Source organism: Triticum dicoccoides, chromosome 7A (assembly GCF_002162155.2).
Source record: "Triticum dicoccoides isolate Atlit2015 ecotype Zavitan chromosome 7A, WEW_v2.0, whole genome shotgun sequence".
Lineage (NCBI taxonomy): Eukaryota > Viridiplantae > Streptophyta > Magnoliopsida > Poales > Poaceae > Triticum > Triticum dicoccoides.
This window is the reverse complement of record NC_041392.1, coordinates 311,693,181-311,714,880: the sequence shown is the minus strand read 5'-3', so window position 1 is coordinate 311,714,880 and position 21,700 is coordinate 311,693,181. Positions and strand designations below refer to the sequence as shown.

General features: G+C 45.6%; 1 protein-coding gene across 1 annotated transcript; it reads right to left on the bottom strand.

The window, feature by feature from the left end:
• Nucleotides 1-19,183: 19,183 nt before the first annotated feature.
• LOC119328149 (protein DMR6-LIKE OXYGENASE 1-like) lies at nt 19,184-21,472 on the bottom strand. The gene is made up of 2 exons (XM_037601171.1): nt 20,534-21,472; nt 19,184-19,712 (listed from the first exon to the last, which is right to left on the bottom strand). The coding sequence occupies exons 1-2, from the start codon at nt 21,419-21,421 to the stop codon at nt 19,440-19,442; spliced, it is 1,161 nt and encodes a 386-aa protein (XP_037457068.1). The 5' UTR covers nt 21,422-21,472; the 3' UTR covers nt 19,184-19,439.
• Nucleotides 21,473-21,700: the final 228 nt, after the last annotated feature.

Below are 21,700 nucleotides of genomic sequence, written 5' to 3'. Positions count from 1 at the left end.
CGCCATGGAGCCCCTTTTGTCATTTGTGAAGGACACATTCTGCGATACTGGCTTGGGATCCTCAGCTGGTAAGTCAGACCTCATCAACGGCAACCACGAGGAGGATCCAATCTATGACAAGTGAGGAAACCCATGATTTGTTTTCTCGAACCCCTTTTTTAGTGAGAACCTACCCAGTATTTATTGCTATATTTGGTTGTCTGCATTACGCCTTGTTTATTTCTATGGTTTATGGTCGTTCGGTTGTTTATAGTTAGCATATGTCCAGTTTCAATTGCCATCCTTGGTTGTTCGTAGTATGCCTTGTTTATTTCAGCTATTCACAGTGTGATGTTCTATATGTGCTAGTATGAACTATGCAGTTCAATTTCATCAATACCAATTTTAACAATAGCTCTATGAATGACTATATTTGGTCGATGTTAAGCATGTTGTACTCCGAATCTCTTTAGTTCGCATATAAGATTTGTCTAAAGTCAAGCTTGGTAAAGTTTGACCAACTTTATAGAAAAAATACCAACATTCACAATTTGAAATCAATATCAGTAGATGTGTCATGAATTCAATTTTCATATTGTATGACTTTAGCATGGTAGATGTTGATATTTTTTCATATAAATAAGGTCAAACTTTATGAAGTTTGACTTCAAACAATTCTTCTATGCAAAGTAAAAGGACCGGAGGGAGTATTTAACACGCCTTTCCATTTGATTAAACAATGGCACTGTTTGGATACTCTAAATTGTCTAGAGGTTAGAGTTAGTTTCTAGCTCATGACAGTTAAAAGGGGGGAGAGAGAGAGATTGGTGGAATAGTTGATTGTATTGCTTGAGCCTCCTGGGCATATATATAAGAGTACATGGTCATCTTGGAGTACAAGTCAAGGTAGAATAAATCCTATGGTATCCTACGTTTCCTAAATAAAAATGATACTCAACAATGACTAACCCTAAACTAACTCTAGCCAAAGAGGTGTTTGGATGACATGATTAGATTGACAATAAATGCACTATGAAAACTAGTCCCAATTAGCACCTCTTGGGTGTGATAGTTGTTTTGGGTGGGTTAGACGAAACTAGCTCAATCTAGCACTCATGTTAGGATATTTTAGGGGTATTTGAGCCCAAACTAGCTCAAACTAACTCTAACCCATGGATCCAAATAGGCCCAATAATTAGTGTACTTAGACCTGCACAATACAAGTTTGAATGACTATGTTTCATAGTTCTTTAAATATTAGGCCTGTTGCAGTTAATAAGACACCTTTCCACTTCTTGTTTTTAAATATTAGGTTGTCAACAATTTGGTCTTGCACATGTAGGTCCTGCTGTCAGAGGTTTTGACCCACTGTTCAACCCTTTTTGCATATGGGGAAATGAGTTGTCCGCAAATATCAGTCAAGACAATAAACTGAGAAAGATTGTTAGGATAAAGAAATTAGCGAAAAAAACAACAAGATCTTCGTCTGCACAATTAAGAAGACATTTGTTCACTACAACATGGTACTAACTTTATACCTTGTCTTTTTAATTACTTTGCGCCATTTCAAATCTAGATAAGATATTTATGCAAATCCTTGTTTTAGGGCCTTTCCAAAGTAGTCACTGATGATTACCTCTCAAACCACCTGTATGGTCAGGAGGCGAGGAAGGTATTCATACAACATCCACCATTCAATATTGAAGTCTTCCTGAAGAGGACAAAGGATAGACGGTCAATCACACACGTGCACTTGTCTAAAGTTGCAAAGACGTTCAACATCATTGAAGGCTCAATATTCGCCTATCGCTTCAGCAGTTTTCCAGATGAGATTCATTTGTCAATATATTGTCTATGATGCTAATTTCCAAAGGTTATAGATGTTGCATGTGAAACTTGGTGCTGGTGCAGTTGTGTAATGGGGTAGCTGAGTGCTGAAGCTATATGATGTTGTACTCTGATGTATTTTAATTATAAAATCATGCTTCCTTAATACGAAAATGAAATATATTGCGTGCTTAATATGAAATGTCAATTAGATTAATAAATGTATTATTAATAATAGGCCAATTAGCTTGCTAATTTGGTTTTTCTCTTACAAACGGTTATTGAGAAAACACCGTCGGCAATGACCTCAGACAATGCACACAGTTTCTAGGAATGAAACATGTTGGATCAACAAACAATCACACACGACTTCCTCTTGAAAACTGTTTGCGTTACGCCACCTTGCGTAAACGCTTACCACATAAAAAGTGTGTGTGATGGAGAGCCTTTGCCACACGGTTTCTTTTACGCATCATGTGTGCTGCATTCAATAACGTAAACGATAAAATTGTTAATATCGTCTGCAATGGCAATGCTATCACAAACGATTTAATGGGGAAAATTGTGTGTGATGTACCTACAAACGGAAACGTTTTCCTTGGAGTGACCATGTGGGATGTATATAAGAACGGAAATGTACTTCTTGGATTAATTGTGTGGGATTTACATACTAACGGAAATGTATTCCTTGGATTGACTATGTGGAATGTACATACGAACGGAAACGTTTAGCCAGGGCTGACTGTGTGGGATGTACTTCCGACCAGAAACGATTTGGCATGTATAATTGTATTTTTTTTCTTAGCACAACCGTACGTATAACCGTATTTGATCGCTCGCCGGTCACACACGACTTCATTTTGCCAAGCGTGTGTGCTAGGTGAGCTTATCTCCAACGGTTTCTGGGTCATGTGGGAAGGACCCCTATCGCACACACTCAGTCGGCGATGGTTTAGAATGCCGTCGTGCAAGGGGTTAAAAACCGTTTGTATAGCACCTCATTGTACCAGTGGCTTCTACCTATCTATAAACAATTTGCCATCTGCAAGGCTGGTTCTGGACATACCTCTTACTTTTGGTCTGATGGATGGTGGGATCACCACTTAGTACTAAATTTACAGAGCTCTTCTCCTTTTTTGACAATAGAAATAGTAGGAAAGGCTCCTACTGCATATGTATTAAATTTTTACGCAGTATAAATGTTACATCTTATGTACAAATGGCAGAGAAGGGGAGGGGTGGTGCCTAACACAAAGGGTAGAGCACTAAGTAATGCTATCTAAAAAGGCAGTCCCCAATCTCACTTTGGTGGGGTGTACCCTATGCCTTAGATTGGAGAAGTCGGACTTAAATCTCTATTTCCAGGCTGCTACGATAGGGGGGATTTTCCTGAAAAAGTTATTGTTGCGTTCCTTCCACAGGCTCCAGGCCGGCACTAGAAAAATATCCATAATCATCTTATGGGGGTGTCGAGACTTTTGTTGCTTGATTAGTTCCAGTTTATCATCATGGGAGGGTGGTCTAGTCGATGCCGAGGACGGCCCAACATACTTTGCTAAATTGGCAATGGAAGAACATGTGTTCCACCGTTTCCTCAATGTGCTCACCACATAGAAGACATTCAAGATTGCTGCCTATATTGTAGTGCCTCCTTTTGAGCATGTTTCTAGTATTGAGACGGTTGGCTAGCAGGAACCATCCGAAAATTTCATCTTGGGTATGATGTAACGCCCTCGATGCGGCTATATCTCCTACATGTCGAAGCACGACTTAGAGGCATAACCGCATTGAAAGCAATGTCACAAGTAAGGTAATCTTCACAACATCCCATGTAAATAGATAAATAAGGGGAAAGGTACATAGTTGGCTTACACTCGCCACGTCACACAGAGTACATAAATAGCATTACATCAACCAATCGCTCATGGTCCGACTACGGTACCAAAATAAAAGATCAACCCAACATGCGACATGGTCCCGATCGCCCCAACTGGGCACCACTACTGATCATCAGGGAAAGACACATAGTAACGACGGGAGGCTTCATCGAACTCCCACTTGAGCTCAAGCGCATCATCTGGAACGGAGTCATCGGGCCCTGCATCTGGTACGGAAGTAATCTGTGAGCCACAGGGACTCAGCAATCTCGTACCCTCACGATCAAGACTATTTAAGCTTATAGGTAAGGCAAGGTAATATATGGAGCTGCAGCAAGCAACTAGCATATATGGTGGCTAACATGTTCGCAAAAGAGAGCGAGAAGAGGAGGAAAAGCTCGAACGAAGAACTAGAGAACATCATGCGGCAAACATTACTCCAACACCATGTTCACTTCCCGGACTCCACCAAGAAGAGACCATCACGGTAACACACACAGTTGATTCATTTTAATTAAGTTAAGGTTCAAGTTATCTACAACCGGACATTAACAAATTCCCATCAGCCCATAACCGCGGGCACGGCTTTCGAAAGTTCAAATCCCTGCAGGGGAGTCCCAACTTAGCCCATCACAAGCTCTCACGGTCAACGAAGGATAAACCTTCTCCCGAGACATTCGGATCAGACTCGGTATCCCGGTTCTACAAGACAACCTCGACAAAGATAAAACAAGTCAAGCAACACCGCCCGAATGTGCCGACAAATCCCGATAGGAGCTGCACATATCTCGTTCTTAGGGCACACCGGATAAGCTAAGCGTACGGGAGCCAACGTAACCCAAGTTGCCAAGGGACAGCCCCGCACGGTGCTCTAGGTTGGACCAACGCTTAGAGAAGCACTGGCCCGGGGGGGTTTAAAACAAAGATGACCCATGAGTCCATGAAACCCAAGGGAAAAAGGCTAGGTGGCAAATGGTAAAACCAAGGCTGGGCATTGCTGGAGGAGTTTTAGTCAAGGTGAACTGTCAAGGGGTTCCCATTATCACCCAACCGCGTAAGGAACGCAAAATCCGGGAACATAACACCGATATGACGGAAACTAGGGTGGCAAGAGTGGAACAAAACACTAGGCAAAAAGGCCGAGCCTTCCACCCTTTACCAAGTATATAGATGCATTAAGATAATAAGATAATATAGTGATATCCCAACAAGAAAATAATGTTCCAACAAGGAACGATCTCCAATCTTCACCTGCAACTAACAACGCTATAAGAGGGGCTGAGCAAAGCGGTAACATAGCCAATCAATGGTTTGCTAGGACATGGTGGGTTAGAGGTTTGACATGGCAATTTGGGAGGCATGATAAGCAAGTGGTAGGCATCATAGCATAGGCATAGCAAAAGAGCGAGCATCTAGCAAAGCAAAGATAGAAGTGATTTCGAGGGTATGATCATCTTGCCTGCAAAGTTGTCAGAGTTGACTGGGTCCTCAAAAGCAAACTCAACGGGCTCCTCGTTAGAGAACTCGTCTCCCGGCTCTACCCAAACAAGACAAACAAGCAAGAGGAACACAATCAACCACGTGCAAAGCTCAAACAACATGATGCAAACATGGTATGCTATGCGGGATGCGATATGTGATGCATATGCAAGATTTGACAAGGGATGAATTAACCTGGCCTAAACTTGGAAATCCAAGAGTGCCACTGGAAAGGTGAGGTGATTTCGGTTGAAATCGATATAAAGATCACCGGAATCGGCTGCACGGTTTGGAAATGGCAAGCAAAACAAATATGGCACCTGTCTGCAATAAACAGCAAGTAGCCATCTAAATGCAACAAGATAAACATGCTACAGCACCCAAACATGGCAACAAAATAAATGGCAGGGATCCACTCATAAAGCTTAACAAAAGATGAACACTGAGCTACGGCCAATTCATCCATGAACAGGTTCAAACAAGCATGGAAAAAGTGCAATTGGTAAACAGGTTTCAGACTTAGTGAAATTAACACTAGTCTGGAATTTCAGATCAGGTAGCACACTTTGGAGATTGAAAACAATATGCTACAGGAACTTAACATGGCAAAGTAAGGCATGAAATGAAGCTACTCTAAGTGCTTAACAAAAGTCCCTTAGTGACCTTGAGCCAAAAGGGATCATAAAATACAATTGCAAGCATGTGAACATGGCCAAAACATAATCAGATCTCAGTGAAAAACTGGAGCATGCCAATATCTTAACGAGTAGACATGTTCACGAGCTCGATGCACTCACTATGGAGCAAGGCATGACCATCGAAGCATACACGCATCAAGAATACACATTATATAAGATAGACATGGCAAGAACAACAACATATCATGCACGGATCAACTACAACATCCTCGGCAAAATCGCTAACAAGTAGACAATCTGCCAGGAATTATGAAATAGCAAAAGTAGAGCTCGATTGACTCAAGCTAGGGTGCTCCATAATTGCAAACAAAGACATGGATGGATAGAGCACTACAAGATTAACAAATCATCCTTACTGATTATCCTCAAAAGAGGCACGGATCACTAGGAAACAACATGAACATATGGCATATTGATAAAATAGATCAAGGACTTAGTGGAATTGCTAAGTCCCTGAAATTAGCATTAACGAATGCACCACTTTGCAAGCTTGTGCTAGTCACCACACATATCACAAAAATACATGGATAGCACCTCTGAAAGATGGCAAAGCATATAACAAAACACATGTAGAGCTCAGGAGCATATCATGCACACAATAATCATGGCAAAGATGACAAATAGTTATTTGGTGCAGCAGATCTGACAACTAACTCAAATAGCTCTCTTCCAATGGCATTTCGGGCATCAAGATGAGCTCAAATGAAAATGATGCAATGAGATGAAATGATGCACTCTCTGAGGCGAACATTTTGATATGCTACATGCCCAAAACGGAGCTACGGATGCGGAGATATAGCATGATGGAAAATGCAATTTAATTTAGGGTTTCAGGAGAAAGTCAACCGAGGCAAATATCCTAGATCTAGATCCGGATCGGCGTGCTTTATGAGGATCGCCGGAACAGGAGCTCGTCGGAGGACTTGTCGCGCAGGAGGGGCCGGTCGTTGAGGGAGTGGCCGGAGCGACGGAGCTCGGCACCGGAGTTGCACGGTCGCCGGAGCGTGGCGCGGTGCCGGGCGGTGGAAGCGGCGTGGTGGAGCGGCGCCGGAGCGATGAGGTGGCGGGGCGGCGCTGGAGTCTGCCGGAGACGGCGCCGGGCGGCGAAGTGGCAGACCGGGCACGGGGAAGAAGCCCCCGGGCGGCGGCGGGGCGCGTTGGGCCTCGGGGGCCCAATATGGGCCTCCCAGGCCGGCGGCGACGACGAAGTGGGGCGGCGGTGCGGCGAATCGGAGAGCGACACGTGGCGCTGGCGTCGGGTCGGACACCTCCGGCCTGCAGGAAGATGTCCGGCGGCGCGAGGGGAGGTAGGGGACTAGGGGAGGTCTTTATATAGGCATAGAGGGAGCTAGGAGTGTCCAAATGAGGTGCGGTTTTCGGCCACGCGATCATGATCAAACGCTCTAGATGATGGAGAGGGTTTTGGTGGGTTTTGGGCCAAATTGTATGGTTGTTGGGCTGCAACACACACGAGGCCTTCTCGGTCCCTCGGTTAATCGTTGCAGCATCAAACGAAGTCCAAATGGTACGAAATTGACAGGCGGTCTACTGGTAGTAAACCAAGGCCGCTTGGCAAGTCTCGGTCCAATCCAGAAATGTTTAACCCTCACACACGAAAGAAAAGGTAGAAATGACCACCGGAGGAGATAGGAGCGCCGGAATGCAAAACGGACAACGGGGAAAATGCTCGAATGCATGAGACGAACACGTATGCAAATGCAATGCACATGATGACATGATATGAGATGCATGACAACAACAACAACAACACACGGAGATGAAAACCTGAACCCGAGGAAATAAAATAACTTAGCGCTGGAAACGGCAAGAGTTGGAGTACATATTAGTTAAATTACATCCGGGGTGTTACAACACTCCACCACTACGAAAGGATCTCGTCCCGAGATCTAGGAATGGAAGAACGCCGGGTACTCAGAACGGAGGTGATCCTCGCGTTCCCAGGTGGCTTCACGGTCGGAATGGTGTGACCACTTGACTTTGAGGAGTTTGATTGACTTATTGTGAGTCTTGTGTTCAGTATCTTCAAGAATAGCAACGGGGTGCTCACGATAAGAGAGATCTTCTTGGAGATCAATGTCTTCGAAGTTGACAGTGCGGTCAGCAGTCTTGAAGCACTTGCAGAGCTGAGAGACATGGAACACGTCGTGCACATTTGCAAAGTTTGAAGGAAGCTCGAGTTGATAGGCGAGATCGCCTCTCTTGCTGACGATCTTGAAAGGACCCATGTATCTAGGGGCAAGCTTCCCTTTGATACCAAAGCGACGAGTACCTTTCATTGGAGACGCGGAGGTACACATGATCTCCGATCTCGAAAGCCAAATCACGTGGCCTACTATCATAGTAGCTCTTTTGGCGCGATTGCGCTGCTTTGAGGTTATCTCGAATGACTTTACACATTTCCTCTGCCTCTGTGATTAAGTCATTTCCCAAAAGTTGACGTTCACCGGTTTCTGTCCAGTTGAGAGGAGTACGGCACTTCCTACCATACAAAATTTTGAATGGGGCCTTGCCCGAACTTGCTTGAAAACTGTTGTTGTAGGAGAATTCGGCATATGGAAGACAATCTTCCCACTTCATACCGAAGGAGATAACGCAAGCCCTAAGCATATCTTCAAGAATCTGATTGACACGCTCGACTTGACCGCTAGTTTGAGGATGGAAAGCTGTGCTGAAGCGGATGTTGGTGCCCATGGCCTTCTGAATAGAATCCCAAAACTTGGAGGTAAAGATGCTGCCACGGTCTGAAGAGATCACCTATGGAATACCGTGTAGAGAGACAATTCGAGAGGTATACAGCTCCGCCAATTGGGCTGTAGTGATAGACTCTTTGATAGGCAGAAAGTGAGCCACTTTAGTGAGTTTGTCGATGACAATGAATAAAGCATCATTGCCACGCTTGGACTTTGGAAACCCAGCCACGAAGTCCATCTCAATGTGGTCAAACTTCCATTCTGGAATGGCAAGAGGTTGGAGGAGACCAGCTTGCCTTTGGTGTTCTACCTTCACTCTTCTGCAGACATCACATTCATTCACGAACTGAGCAATCTTGCGCTTCATTCGAGTCCACCAATAAGCCTGCTTGAGGTCCTGATACATCTTCGTACCCCCAGGGTGGATGGAGAGGAGTGAATTGTGAGCCTCGTTCATGATAACTTTACGAAGATCACCTTTGGGCACAACAATACGATCCTCGAAGAAGAGAGTATCTTTGTCATCAAGGTGGTAGCACTTGTACTTGGGTTGACTCTTGGCAATCCCAATCTTCACCTTCTTCACCATAGCATCAAGAAGTTGAGCCTCGCGAATCTGGTCTTCCAAGGTAGGAGAGACTTGAAGGTTGGCGAGGAAACCTTGAGGAACAACTTGCAGATTGAGTTTGCGGAAAGCTTCACAAAGCTCGGGTTGGTAAGGCTTGAGAATCAGACTGTTGCAATAAGCCTTCCTACTCAATGTGTCAGCAATCACATTGGCCTTGCCTGGAGTATACTCGATACTCGGGTTATACTCTTGGATCATTTCGACCCAGCGAGTCTGCCTGAGGTTGAGATTAGGCTGAGTGAAGATGTACTTGAGACTCTTGTGGTCAGTGAAGATGTCCACTTTTCTTCCCAATAAGAGATGTCTCCAAGTCAAAAGAGCATGCACAACTGCCGCCAACTCGAGGTCATGAGTGGGGTAGTTCTTCTCGTTGGGCTTCAACTAGCGAAAGGTATAAGCCACAACTTTCTTCTCTTGCATCAACACTGCACCAAGACCATCGTAGAAGACCTCGAACGGTTTGGATTCATCAGGAGGAGTCAGAACTGGAGCAGTGACCAATTTCTCTTTCAAAGTGTTGAAAGCAATGTCACACTCCGGAGACCAAACGTACTTGACATGCTTATGGAGAAGGTTTGAAAGAGGCTTCGCAATCTTTGAAAAGTTCTCAACGAACCTTCGACAGTAGCTTGCGAGACCAAGGAAGCTACGAAGTTGCTTCACATTCTGAGGTGGTTCCCAATTCACAATTGCAGACACCTTCTCAGGATTAATGCCCTTGGCAGAGATGATATGCCCAAGATAAAGAACCTCATCGAGCCAAAACTCAGACTTTGAGAACTTGGCGTAGAACTGATGTTCCCTGAGCTTATCGAGCACCAAACGCAAGTGCTTGGCATGATCTTCCTTGTTCTTTGAAAAGACCAGAATGTCGTCTAGATAGACTAAAACGAAGTCGTTAGTGTAGGCATGGAAGATGAAGTTCATCATGCGGGAGAAAGTCAGAGGAGTGTTGACGAGGCCAAAAGACATGACAGTGTATTCATATGAACCATAGCTTGTTCTGAAAGCCATCTTGGGAATAACTTGCTCACGGATTCGAATCTGGTGATAGCCCATGCGGAGATCAAGCTTGGAGAATACTTGGGCACCTTTGAGTTGTTCAAATAGCTCGTTGATGTTGGAAAGTGGGTACTTGTTCTTGATAGTCTTCTTGTTCAATGGACGGTAGTCAACACAAAGTCGGTCTGTTCCATCCTTCTTCTTCACAAAAAGTACTCCACAACCCCACGGAGAAGAGATAGGTCGGATGAGACCCATTCTCTCTTGAATATCGAGTTGCTTCTTCAGCTCCTTCAACTCTTCCGGTCCGAGCTTGTAAGGACGTTTGCACACCGGTTCCGTGCCAGGCTCAAAACGGAGAATTTGCATGATCAACTACGTGTTTGCATTGGTAGCAGCCATCACAGCTTGCCATGCCTCCGGAGGAGGTGGTGGTGGTGGCTGATCAGGATTCGGAGTCGTGCACGTTGGAGGAGCCATCCTGAAGAGGTTGACATCCATTAGCACATTGATTGACAAATATTGAAGCTGATTCCAACGGGTAGAAATTGCAACATATAGTCTTCACATCCGAGCAAAATGAACGAATGCATTCCAATTGAAATGGTCACATATCCATAAATTGAGAAGCCACTTAGAATTTAGGTAGAGGAATAAATCAACAAGGTACGGAGCAAGAACGAATACTCGGTAAGGATCACTCAATCTCAAACCAAATATCCGTGGAAGAAGAACTAGAGCTACAAGAATTCCCACCTATGAAACTCCCGAACCTTTCCGGTTATGCAATCAGGTGTTGGGGATACAGGGGAAGCATAATATCTCACCCAAATCTAGCAAATCCTACATCCAGCTGTATCCATCCTTCAACACATAACCGAGAAAAACTTCGGAAACCATCTACCTCAACCTTCGAAAAGCATCCGTTATACAAGTTATGGCAATACTCCCAAACTCCCGCCCCAGTACTGGGTGGCGTCGAGGTTATCTCACCAAAAACTGCATAAAAGAGATTTTCGATGTCGGTAAACTAAACTCGGGTATTCTAGAACTGCAACAATAAAATGGTGACGACAACAACTCAGAGCTCAACTCCCCGGGACACTGCCACAACCCCTAAATGACAGGAGGCACCAAGAACAATGTTCTCGTCACAAATCGATCGGAACGATTCCAAGATACCCGCGTGATCCTAAAAATATTTTTAGTGAAATTTGAGAAGAGAAGAGTCAAAACTCTACGTCAGGATGCCTTACCAGAGCGATGAACGGACTGGGGAGTAAAAAGAATTCCTAAACTCTCCGATATATAGTTCCTAAATGACTCAAAACAATTTTTTCTAGACTCAACAACGGCTGCTAATTACGATCAAGCAGTGGGGGCTCCTAAGGTCGGGGAAGGCTCTGATTACCAACTTGTAACGCCCTCGATGCGGCTATATCTCCTACGTGTCGAAGCACGACTTAGAGGCATAACCGCATTGAAAGCAATGTCGCAAGTAAGGTAATCTTCACAACATCCCATGTAAATAGATAAATAAGGGGAAAGGTACATAGTTGGCTTACACTCGCCACGTCACACAGAGTACATAAATAGCATTACATCAACCAATCACTCATGGTCCGACTATGGTACGAAAATAAAAGATCAACCCAATATGCGACACGGTCCCGATCGCCCCAACTGGGCACCACTACTGATCATCAGGGAAAGACACATAGTAACGACGGGAGGCTTCATCGAACTCCCACTTGAGCTCACGCGCATCATCTGGAACGGAGTCATCGGGCCCTACATCTGGTATGGAAGTAATCTGTGAGCCGCAGGGACTCAGCAATCTCATACCCTCGCGATCAAGACTATTTAAGCTTATAGGTAAGGCAAGGTAATATGTGGAGCTGCAGCAAGCGACTAGCATATATGGTGGCTAACATGTTCGCAAAAGAGAGCGAGAAGAGGAGGCAAAGCTCGAATGAAGAACTAGAGAACATCCTGTGGCAAACATTACTCCAACACCGTGTTCACTTCCCGGACTCCGCCGAGAAGAGACCATCACGGTAACACACACAGTTGATTCATTTTAATTAAGTTAAGGTTCAAGTTATCTACAACCGGACATTAACAAATTCCCATCTGCCCATAACCGCGGGCACGGCTTTCAAAAGTTCAAATCCCTGCAGGGGAGTCCCAACTTAGCCCATCACAAGCTCTCACGGTCAGCGAAGGATAAACCTTCTCCCGAGACATTCGGATCAGACTCGGTATCCCGGTTCTACAAGACAACCTCGACAAAGATAAAACAAGTCCAGCAACACCGCCCGAATGTGCCGACAAATCCCGATAGGAGCTGCACATATCTCGTTCTCAGGGCACATCGGATAAGCTAAGCGTACATGAGCCAACGTAACCCAAGTTGCCAAGGGACGGCCCCGCACGGTGCTCTAGGTTGGACCAACGCTTAGAGAAGCACTGGCCCGGGGGGGTTTAAAACAAAGATGAACCTTGAGTCCGCGAAACCCAAGGGAAAAAGGATAGGTGGCAAATGGTAAAACCAATGTTGGGCATTGCAGGAGGAGTTTTATTCAAGGCGAACTGTCAAGGGGTTCCCATTATCACCCAACCACGTAAGGAACACAAAATCCGGGAACATAACACCGATATGACGGAAACTAGGGCGGCAAGAGTGGAACAAAACACTAGGCAAAAAGGCCGAGCCTTCCACCCTTTACCAAGTATATAGATGCATTAAGATAATAAGATAATATAGTGATATCCCAACAAGAAAATAATGTTCCAACAAGGAACGATCTCCAATCTTCACCTGCAACTAACAACGCTATAAGAGGGGCTGAGCAAAGCGGTAACATAGCCAATCAACGGTTTGCTAGGACATGGTGGGTTAGAGGTTTGACATGGCAATTTGGGAGGCATGATAAGCAAGTGATAGGCATCGTAGCATAGGCATAGCAAAAGAGCGAGCATCTAGCAAAGCAAAGATAGAAGTGATTTCGAGGGTATGATCATCTTGCCTGCAAAGTTGTCAGAGTTGACTGGGTCCTCGAAAGCAAACTCAACGGGCTCCTCGTTAGAGAACTCGTCTCCGGACTCTACCCAAACAAGACAAACAAGCAAGAGTAACACAATCAACCACGTGCAAAGCTCAAACAACATGATGCAAACATGGTATGCTATGCGGGATGCGATATGTGATGCATATGCAAGATTTGACAATGGATGAATTAACCTGGCCTCAAATTGGAAATCCAAGAGTGCCACTGGAAATGTGAGGTGATTTCTGTTGAAATCGATATAAAGATCACCGGAATCGGATGCACGGTTTGGAAATGGCAAGCAAAACAAATATGGCACCGGTCTGCGATAAACAGCAAGTAGCCATCTAAATGCAACAAGATAAACATGCTACAACACCCAAACATGGCAACACAATACATGGCAGGGATCCACTAATAAAGCTTAACAAAAGATGAACACTGAGCTATGGCCAATTCATCCATTAACAGTTTCAAACAAGCATGCCAAAAAAGTGCAATTGGTAAACATATTTCAGACTTGGTGAAATTAACACTAGTCTGGAATTTCAGATCAGGTAGCACACTTTGGAGCATGAAAACAATATGCTACAGGAACTTAACATGGCAAAGTAAGGCATGACATGAAGCTACTCAAAGAGCTTAACAAAAGTCCCTTAGTGACCTTGAGCCAAAAGGGATCATAAAATACAATTGCAAGCATGTGAACATGGCAAAAACAGAATCAGATCTCAGACTTAGTGAAAAACTGGAGCATGCCAATATCTTAACGAGTAGACATGTTCACGACCTCGATACACTCACTAAAGAGCAAGGCATGACCATCTAAGAATACACCCATCAATAATACACATTATATAAGCTAGACATGGCAAGAACAACAACATAGCATGCACGGATCAACTACAACATCCTCGGCAAAATCGTTAACAAGTAGACAAGCTGCCAGGAATTACGATATAGCAAAAGTAGAGCTCGATTGACTCAAGCTAGGTTGCTCCATAATTGCAAACAAAGACATGGATGGATAGAGCACTACAAGATTAACAAATCATCCTTACTGATCATCCTCAAAAGAGGCACGGATCACTAGGAAACAACATGAACATATGGCATATTGATAAAACAGATCAAGGACTTAGTGGAATTGCTAAGTCCATGAAATCAGCATTAACGAATGCACCAGTTTGCAAGATTGTGCTAGTCACCACACATATCACAAAAATACATGGATAGCACCTCTGGAAATATGGCAAAGCATATAACAAAACACATGTAGAGCTCAGGAGCATATCATGCACACAATAATCATGGCAAAAATGACAAATAGCTATTTGGTGCAGCAGATCTGACAACTAACTCAAATAGCTCTCTTCCAACAGCATTTCGAGCATCAAGATGAGCTCAAATGAAAATGATGCAATGAGATGAAATGATGTACTCTCTGAGACGAACATTTTGATATGCTACACGCCCAAAACGGAGCTACGGATGCAGAGATATAGCATGATGAAAAATGCAATTTAATTTAGGGTTTCGGCAGAAAGTCAACCGAGGCAAATATCCCAGATCTAGATCCGGATCGGCGCACTTTACGAGGATCGCCAGAACAGGAGCTCACCGGAGGACTTTCCACGGAGGAGGGGCCGGTCGGAGAGGGAGTGGCCGGAGCGACGGAGCTCGGCGCCGGAGTTGCACGGTCGCCGGAGCGCGGCGCGGTGCCGGGCGGCGGAAGCGGCGCAGTGGGGCGGCGCCGGAGCAATGAGGCGGCGGGGCGGAGGCAGAGTCCACCGGAGACGGCGCCGGGCGGCGAAGTGGCGGTCCGGGCGCGGGAAAGAAGCCCCCGGGCGGCGGCGGGGCGCGTTGGGCCTCGGGGGCCCGATCTAGGCCTCCCGGGCCGGCGGCGGCGACGAAGTGGAGCGGCGGCACGGTGAATCGGGGAGCGACACATGCCGCTGGCGTCGGGTCGGACACGTCCGGCCTGCGGGAAGATGTCCGGCGGCGCGAGGGGAGGTAGGGGACTAGGGTTTCGTCCGAGATTTCGAATGGGTGATCTTTATATAGGCAAAGAGGGAGCTAGGAGTGTCCAAATGAGGTGCGGTTTTCGGCCACGCGATCGTGATCGAACGCTCTAGATGATGGAGAGGGTTTTGGTGGGTTTTGGGCCAAATTGTATGGGTGTTGGGCTGCAACACACATGAGGCCTTCTCGGTCCCTCGGTTAACCGTTGGAGCATCAAACGAAGTCCAAATGGTACGAAACTTGACAGGCGGTCTACCGGTAGTAAACCAAGGCCGCTTGGCCAGTCTCGGTCCAATCCGGAAATGTTTAACCCCCACACACGAAAGAAAAGGTAGAAATGACTACCGGAGGAGATAGGAGTGCCGGAATGCAAAACGGACAACGGGGAAAATGCTCGGATGCATGAGACGAACACGTATGCAAATGCAATGCACATGATGACATGATATGAGATGCATGACAACAACAACAACAACACACGGAGACGAAAACCCGAACCCGAGGAAATAAAATAACTTAGCGCCGGAAACGGCAAGAGTTGGAGTACATATTAGTTAAATTACATCCGGGGTGTTACATATGATTTTATCTCTCCATAGACATCTGAAAGCGTCATGAGAAACCACCTCTATGAAGTAGAACTTGTAATATGCAGTGGTTTTAAACTTGCCATCTCCCCAAACACAAGTCCACGTGTCATGTGACTCTGATGGTGCAAATCAGTTGTGGCAAGGAAATCCTTGACAGAGATATCTTTTTCAACCCTAGTGTAGGAAAATGCCCTTGGGTAGGATTCTAATTAAATGGTATGGTTCCAGTTATCTTTCCAAAACAGGGTTGAAGAACCATTACCAATTTGGACTGTGGTCACCCCGTGGTAAATAGGCATTGGGTGGATCAGATCTCTCCACCAAAAGGACCCGCACTGGTCATTCGCATGAGGAACCGTGCCTTGATAATATGAGTCCCAAATCAAGTTCACCCAAGGAGTGTCATGTCGATTGTAGAATTTGTGTAGGAATTTGAGGAGCAGGGCCTCATTTTGAACTTGTAAGTTGATGATCCCAACCCTACACTCTTCTTAGGTTTGCACACCATATCCCAAGCAACCAGCGAGTTACACTTGATCCCATCATCCGTCTTTTTTCTCCAAAGGCATTGTCTCCAAATCTTTCCTAGTTGGGCAATGATCTTGGGAGGTAGCTTGATTGTACCCATGGAAAACATGGCAAGTGATGTGATTAGAGAGTTCATCAGTGCTAGTTTGCCAGCGTATGACATTAAGGACATGGTTGTCATGGTATTTCACTCGGCTTTGCAAACCAGGGGTGTCATATCGAGGACAGATGGTCTTGTAGTGCCCAACGGGAGGCCTAGATATGTGAATGTCATGGAGGCAACTGTGCAACCAGAAAGGGCGTCTAGACTATTGCACTTGTCAGATGGTGTATTGATCGGCACCAGGGTGGACTTACTGAAGTTGATTTTGAGTCTAACTGATGTGGCATAATCTGCTAAAATTTCCTTAATCTTATTGGCTTGGTCTAGACACGCCGGCATAAGAATTATAGTGTCGTCGGCGTATTGTATGACAGGGTAGTCCCCATGGCCAGATGATCTTTTTGGATGTTGCAGCAGATTCATTTGAAGTGCTTCATTGATTGTCGATTGGAGAAGATCCGTAGCCAAGACAAAAATGAGGGGGGGGGCAACGGATCACCTTGTCTGACACCACACTTACAGTGAAATATTTTGCCCGGGGATCCATTCAATAGAACTAAGGATTTGCCTAAAGAAAAAATGCATTGAATCCATTGGATCCACTTATTGTTGAAACCCATATTTTTCGGAATTTGGATCATGGCAGAATGTTCAATGTTGTCAAATGCTTTTGACAAATCTAGTTTAAGCAGAACGATCTCCTTTTGTCAATCTTGGCATTGGTGTATGTATTCGAACACCCATGCAAGACAAACATGGATCAATCTCCCATGAAGAACACCATACTGGTTTCGTTGAACAATTTTCAGTATAATCTTCTAGAGTCGATTCACCAAGAGTTTAGCGATCAGTTTAAGACAATAATTGGGCAGGGTGATTGGCCTAAAGTCATTGACTGTCTCCTGCACATTGTTCTTTGGAATTAGTGTGATATTTCCATAGTTCATAGATTCCAGATTAAGATCACCGTCATGGAATTCATCACACAGCCGATAAAAGTCATGCTTAATGATCGGCCAACAAGCTTTTAAGAATGTCCCATTGAAACCATCGGGACTCGGAGCCCTATCTTGGGGCATCTCGTTGATCACTGCATCCACCACAGCATGTGGAAAGGGCGTGGTGTGGCTATCAAAATCCACATCCGTCCGGAGTAAGCCAGAGAGGTTGAATATCATGTCTAGAGTGGTGCATGTGCCCATGCGTTGTTTAAAGGCTTCAAACAGAATGGATTCTTTGCTGATGTGATCATCAATAACCATCCCATTGTCCGTTTTCAGGGTTGCAATGCAATTACGCTTTTATCTCTCAGTAGTAACAGTCTGGAAGAATTTAGTATTCTTGTCGCCGAATTTAATCCATCGAATTGTGCATCTCGTTTTCCAATATTCTTTCTGGTACTGAAGCAATCTGATGAGGTGACGTTTAAGAATATTACAGAAGTTACTTTCCGGAATGATTAAAGTTCGACGTTCTTCAATGGAGTCCAACTCCAGAATAGCTTTGTTTGTATTGTCAATGGCCACCTTTAAGCGAGATATTTTCTTACACCAGTGGCTTCAGGCATGCCACACCAGCTTTGAGTTTCTGAACAATTATGGATGCAGAGCTATTGTTTTTTCCGTGTCTGATTGGATTGTTCCAGGCTTGTTCAACTACTTCCATGAAACCTAGATGGGCTATCCAATTCAATCAATAAAGATATTTTGCTTTTGAGCTCTTCTCCTATTCAATCAATAAAGATATCTGACTCCATCAAGCCCTTGCCATACAAGAATCTGAAGATCTTTTTCACATGCCTCTATCCCTACAAGCTTTCCAACAGTTCAACACCTTACAAGCTCACCATGCACATAGAACTAACTCAGTGGAGAATAATCTATGAACCTTGCCAGGGACTATAAAACCATATTCTTCTATGAATATGTAGAAACTCATAATGGCTGACAGCACAACACATAACATATTCAAGGACCTTTGGAAAACCTCTTGCAAGCTCAGACATAAGATCTTCTTCTGGCTTCTACTTCACGACTGAAAGAATTAAGACCAGAAACCTGCTCCAACGCAAGAATATGCATCTAGAAAGCTATAATTGCGTTCATTGCTCTAATAATACCGAGGAAACCTCAACCCATCTTTTTTGGAACTACCCATTTGCACTATTTTGCTCGGACCACATCATACCAAACAGAATGTGGGGTATCTCTGCACTTAATGAAATACAACTTTCCATTCCTCACCTACCAAGGGACATTGCACTGGATATTTGATCATGAGTTGCTGGAGCGTTTGGTCCATTAGAAAGGACAAGATCTTTAAATCTGCAGCAATATATTTTTCGGGGTGGGTGAATTATCTGAAATTTTATGATCATGATCCCTAGAGTTGGTATTGGATAGAACATAACTTGTAACTTGATTTTATGATCATGATCCCTAGAGCTAGTATTGGATGATTGTACCATATTTATTGTACTTGTACATACTTATTAATTAATGAAAATATACCGTAGAGCAATTGTTCTACGGTCACCGGGGTAAAAAGAACATGGGAACTAGTCAAGAAATTGACAAGGATCTCGGCTATTGTCCGGTGCACCAAATGAGGCCTTAGTGTGTTGAAGTCCTCATCTCAGTTCTCTCCCCTTTGTTGATTTGAACATTTGCTTACGATTGATGTAAAAAAAACATTTGCTTACGATCAACGGACGGAAATATAGATGACTCGGTCCAAACTAACATGTGGATAAGCAGAGCATGCATGTGCGTGCATCCGGTACATCTTCGATGACACATAATTCAGATTACACGTAGAAAAATCACCATGGACTGTACAAGTCAAAGCCAAGCTAGCAGGGGTGGTAGGGGTTGTTGGCTTTTACCCTTGATTCCCTAAGGAAATACAGCATGCACGCAAAGGTCAATGGAATCGATGTTGACGCATCAAAAGTGGACGTCAGCGAAGGCGAGCCTCCTTGACTGGAGGAAGGTCTTGTGCTTGCCCTCGGCAGAGGCGAGGTAAGCCAGGAAGGTGGCGAAGTCGGTGTCCATATACCGCCGTGGTTCCCCGCCGCGGCCCTGGTCGAGGATCTCCGCCGCCGGCCCGACCACCCGCTCCGCCCCCACGCTGTGGAACGACGCCACCGAGATGCGCGGGCGCGTCGAGTTCACGCCCACCCGGTGCAGCACGCTCTTATACCGGCCGTTGCTGTATATCTGTGCACCAAAAATGTCCATCTGTCAGCCATTTGTTCAATGCTGATTGCAAGATTAATTAAAAAATCCAGACCCCTGGCTGCCGTTGGGTACTTAAGAGTAGGCTGAGCCTTAAACATAAATCTATTTTTTATTTATATATGTAAGTATATGTCTAGATTATCAGCGACAACGAAACATGATGGCTCCGCAAAATTGTGAGTACGTAGCATGTGAAGCGGACGCGCATGCGCGTGGAGGTGTGTCTGTCAGCTGGACTGATACCAGTATTCATTCAGGAAATTAATCAAGGCACCAATACTAATACCTACTGGTAGCTAGGATAAGCTAAAGTATATATCGATACATATATACACCGAGGGCTACAACACCGATCCATCATGCATCTAGAGAGCTACTAGTAGCTAGCAAGGTGCTTGGCTCACTTGTTTTGACTTGCGTTCATAAAAGTACGCAGGCAATCATCGGCATTTTGCATCACTATCTAATTGTATACTGTATCCAAACAGTGCCTTCCGATCACATACTTTAGTTTGATTTCTCGAGAACGTTGACTGCCCCTTAATTGTTTGGCCAGTGTACTAGTATTTGGTTTTGCGTTTGACTAGATCGTGACCCTGGATGCCCTTTCAACCATGCCAATGGTGGCTGAAAAAGGTTGACTTCTTGATTATCTCTACTGTAGGTCAATTCCATGTACTACTCCTACGTAACGTACAGGATTGCATGCATGTAATAATTTGGCTCGCATTGATGCTTTCAGTAGCTAAATAAGCTAGATATGCAGGTGTGTGTATACGGTATCATGTAGTAGTATGTACCTCGAAGTGGTCGCCGATGTTGACGACGAAGGAACCAGGGACGGGGTCGACGGTGAGCCATTCGCCGCCGTGCATAACCTGGAGGCCCTCCACGTCGTCCTGGAGTACCAGCGTCAGGAAGCCGTAGTCGGAGTGCGGCGGCATCCCCAGCGTCAGCTCTGGCTGCGGGCACGCTGGGTAGCAGTTCACCGTCATCATGTGCGAACCAGCCGTGGCCAGCTCCTCCATCACGCCGTCACCTCCTCCGATACCCATGGCCTCCAGCGCCGCCTCCACGACCTCAACGAACACCCGCCGGTTCGCCGAGGCGTACTCAGCCGCCACCTCCCTGAGGTCCGCCGGCGAGTCGGGCCACGAAGGCACCACGTCGCGCAGCGGCGGCGCGCAGGAGAGCTTGAGGAAGTCTCGCCAGCAGAGGACGGCGTCGTTGGCCTGGTTGAAGCTCGTACCGTACCGAACGGGCGCGCGGACATCAGCCGACATGTACCGCGCGCGCTCCTGGAAGGGAAGCTCGAAGAACCGCGCCGCCACGTCAAGCATCCTGGCGGCCGCCCCATCAACGTCCACGCCGTGGTTCACCACCTGGAAGAAGCCGAACTCCCGGCATGCGGCTTCGAGAGTTTTCAACACGGCCGCTCGCTCTGAGGGCACGCGGAGGCGCCCGAGGTCCACGACGGGGAGCTTCACCCTCGTGCCCGCGCTGACGCTCCGGCCGGGGCGATCCGAGGCCGGCAGGACGTACTTGCCTGGAAGCCTGGTAATGCCAGCGTCGGAGAGGTGCCTCACGCCTTTGAGGCGGTAGTCGGCTGCGGCAGCTTCATCGTCGTCGCCGACCGCTCTCTTGGGAGGCAGGCGGTCGCCCGCATTTGACAAGCCAACTATCGCCATGGCCGTAACCTCTATTGGTATTTGGGAGTATATAGATAGCTTATTGGATGAGCAAGCTATGCACATGAATGTCGTGGTGTGGAGATGGAAGGAGCTATGTATTTATAGGATGGTTACACGAGGGCAGAGCATCGGTGCGCGTCGTATTCAGTTGACCAGCTCGTAATTACAAGTTAAATAATGGAACATCATCAGACAAATCGTTTGACAGCTGACACGTGGATGTGCATGCACCTTGACCTAGCTTAATTAGCTAGTGGCCTCTGTTTATACATTATT

Coding starts and splice junctions, on each gene's coding strand:
- LOC119328149 (XM_037601171.1), bottom strand. CDS start 21,421: ATGGCGATAGTTGGCTTGTCAAATGCGGGCGACCGCCTGCCTCCCAAG. Junction 19,713..20,533: donor ACATCGGCGACCACTTCGAG/GTACATACTACT, acceptor TTTGGTGCACAG/ATATACAGCAACGGCCGGTA.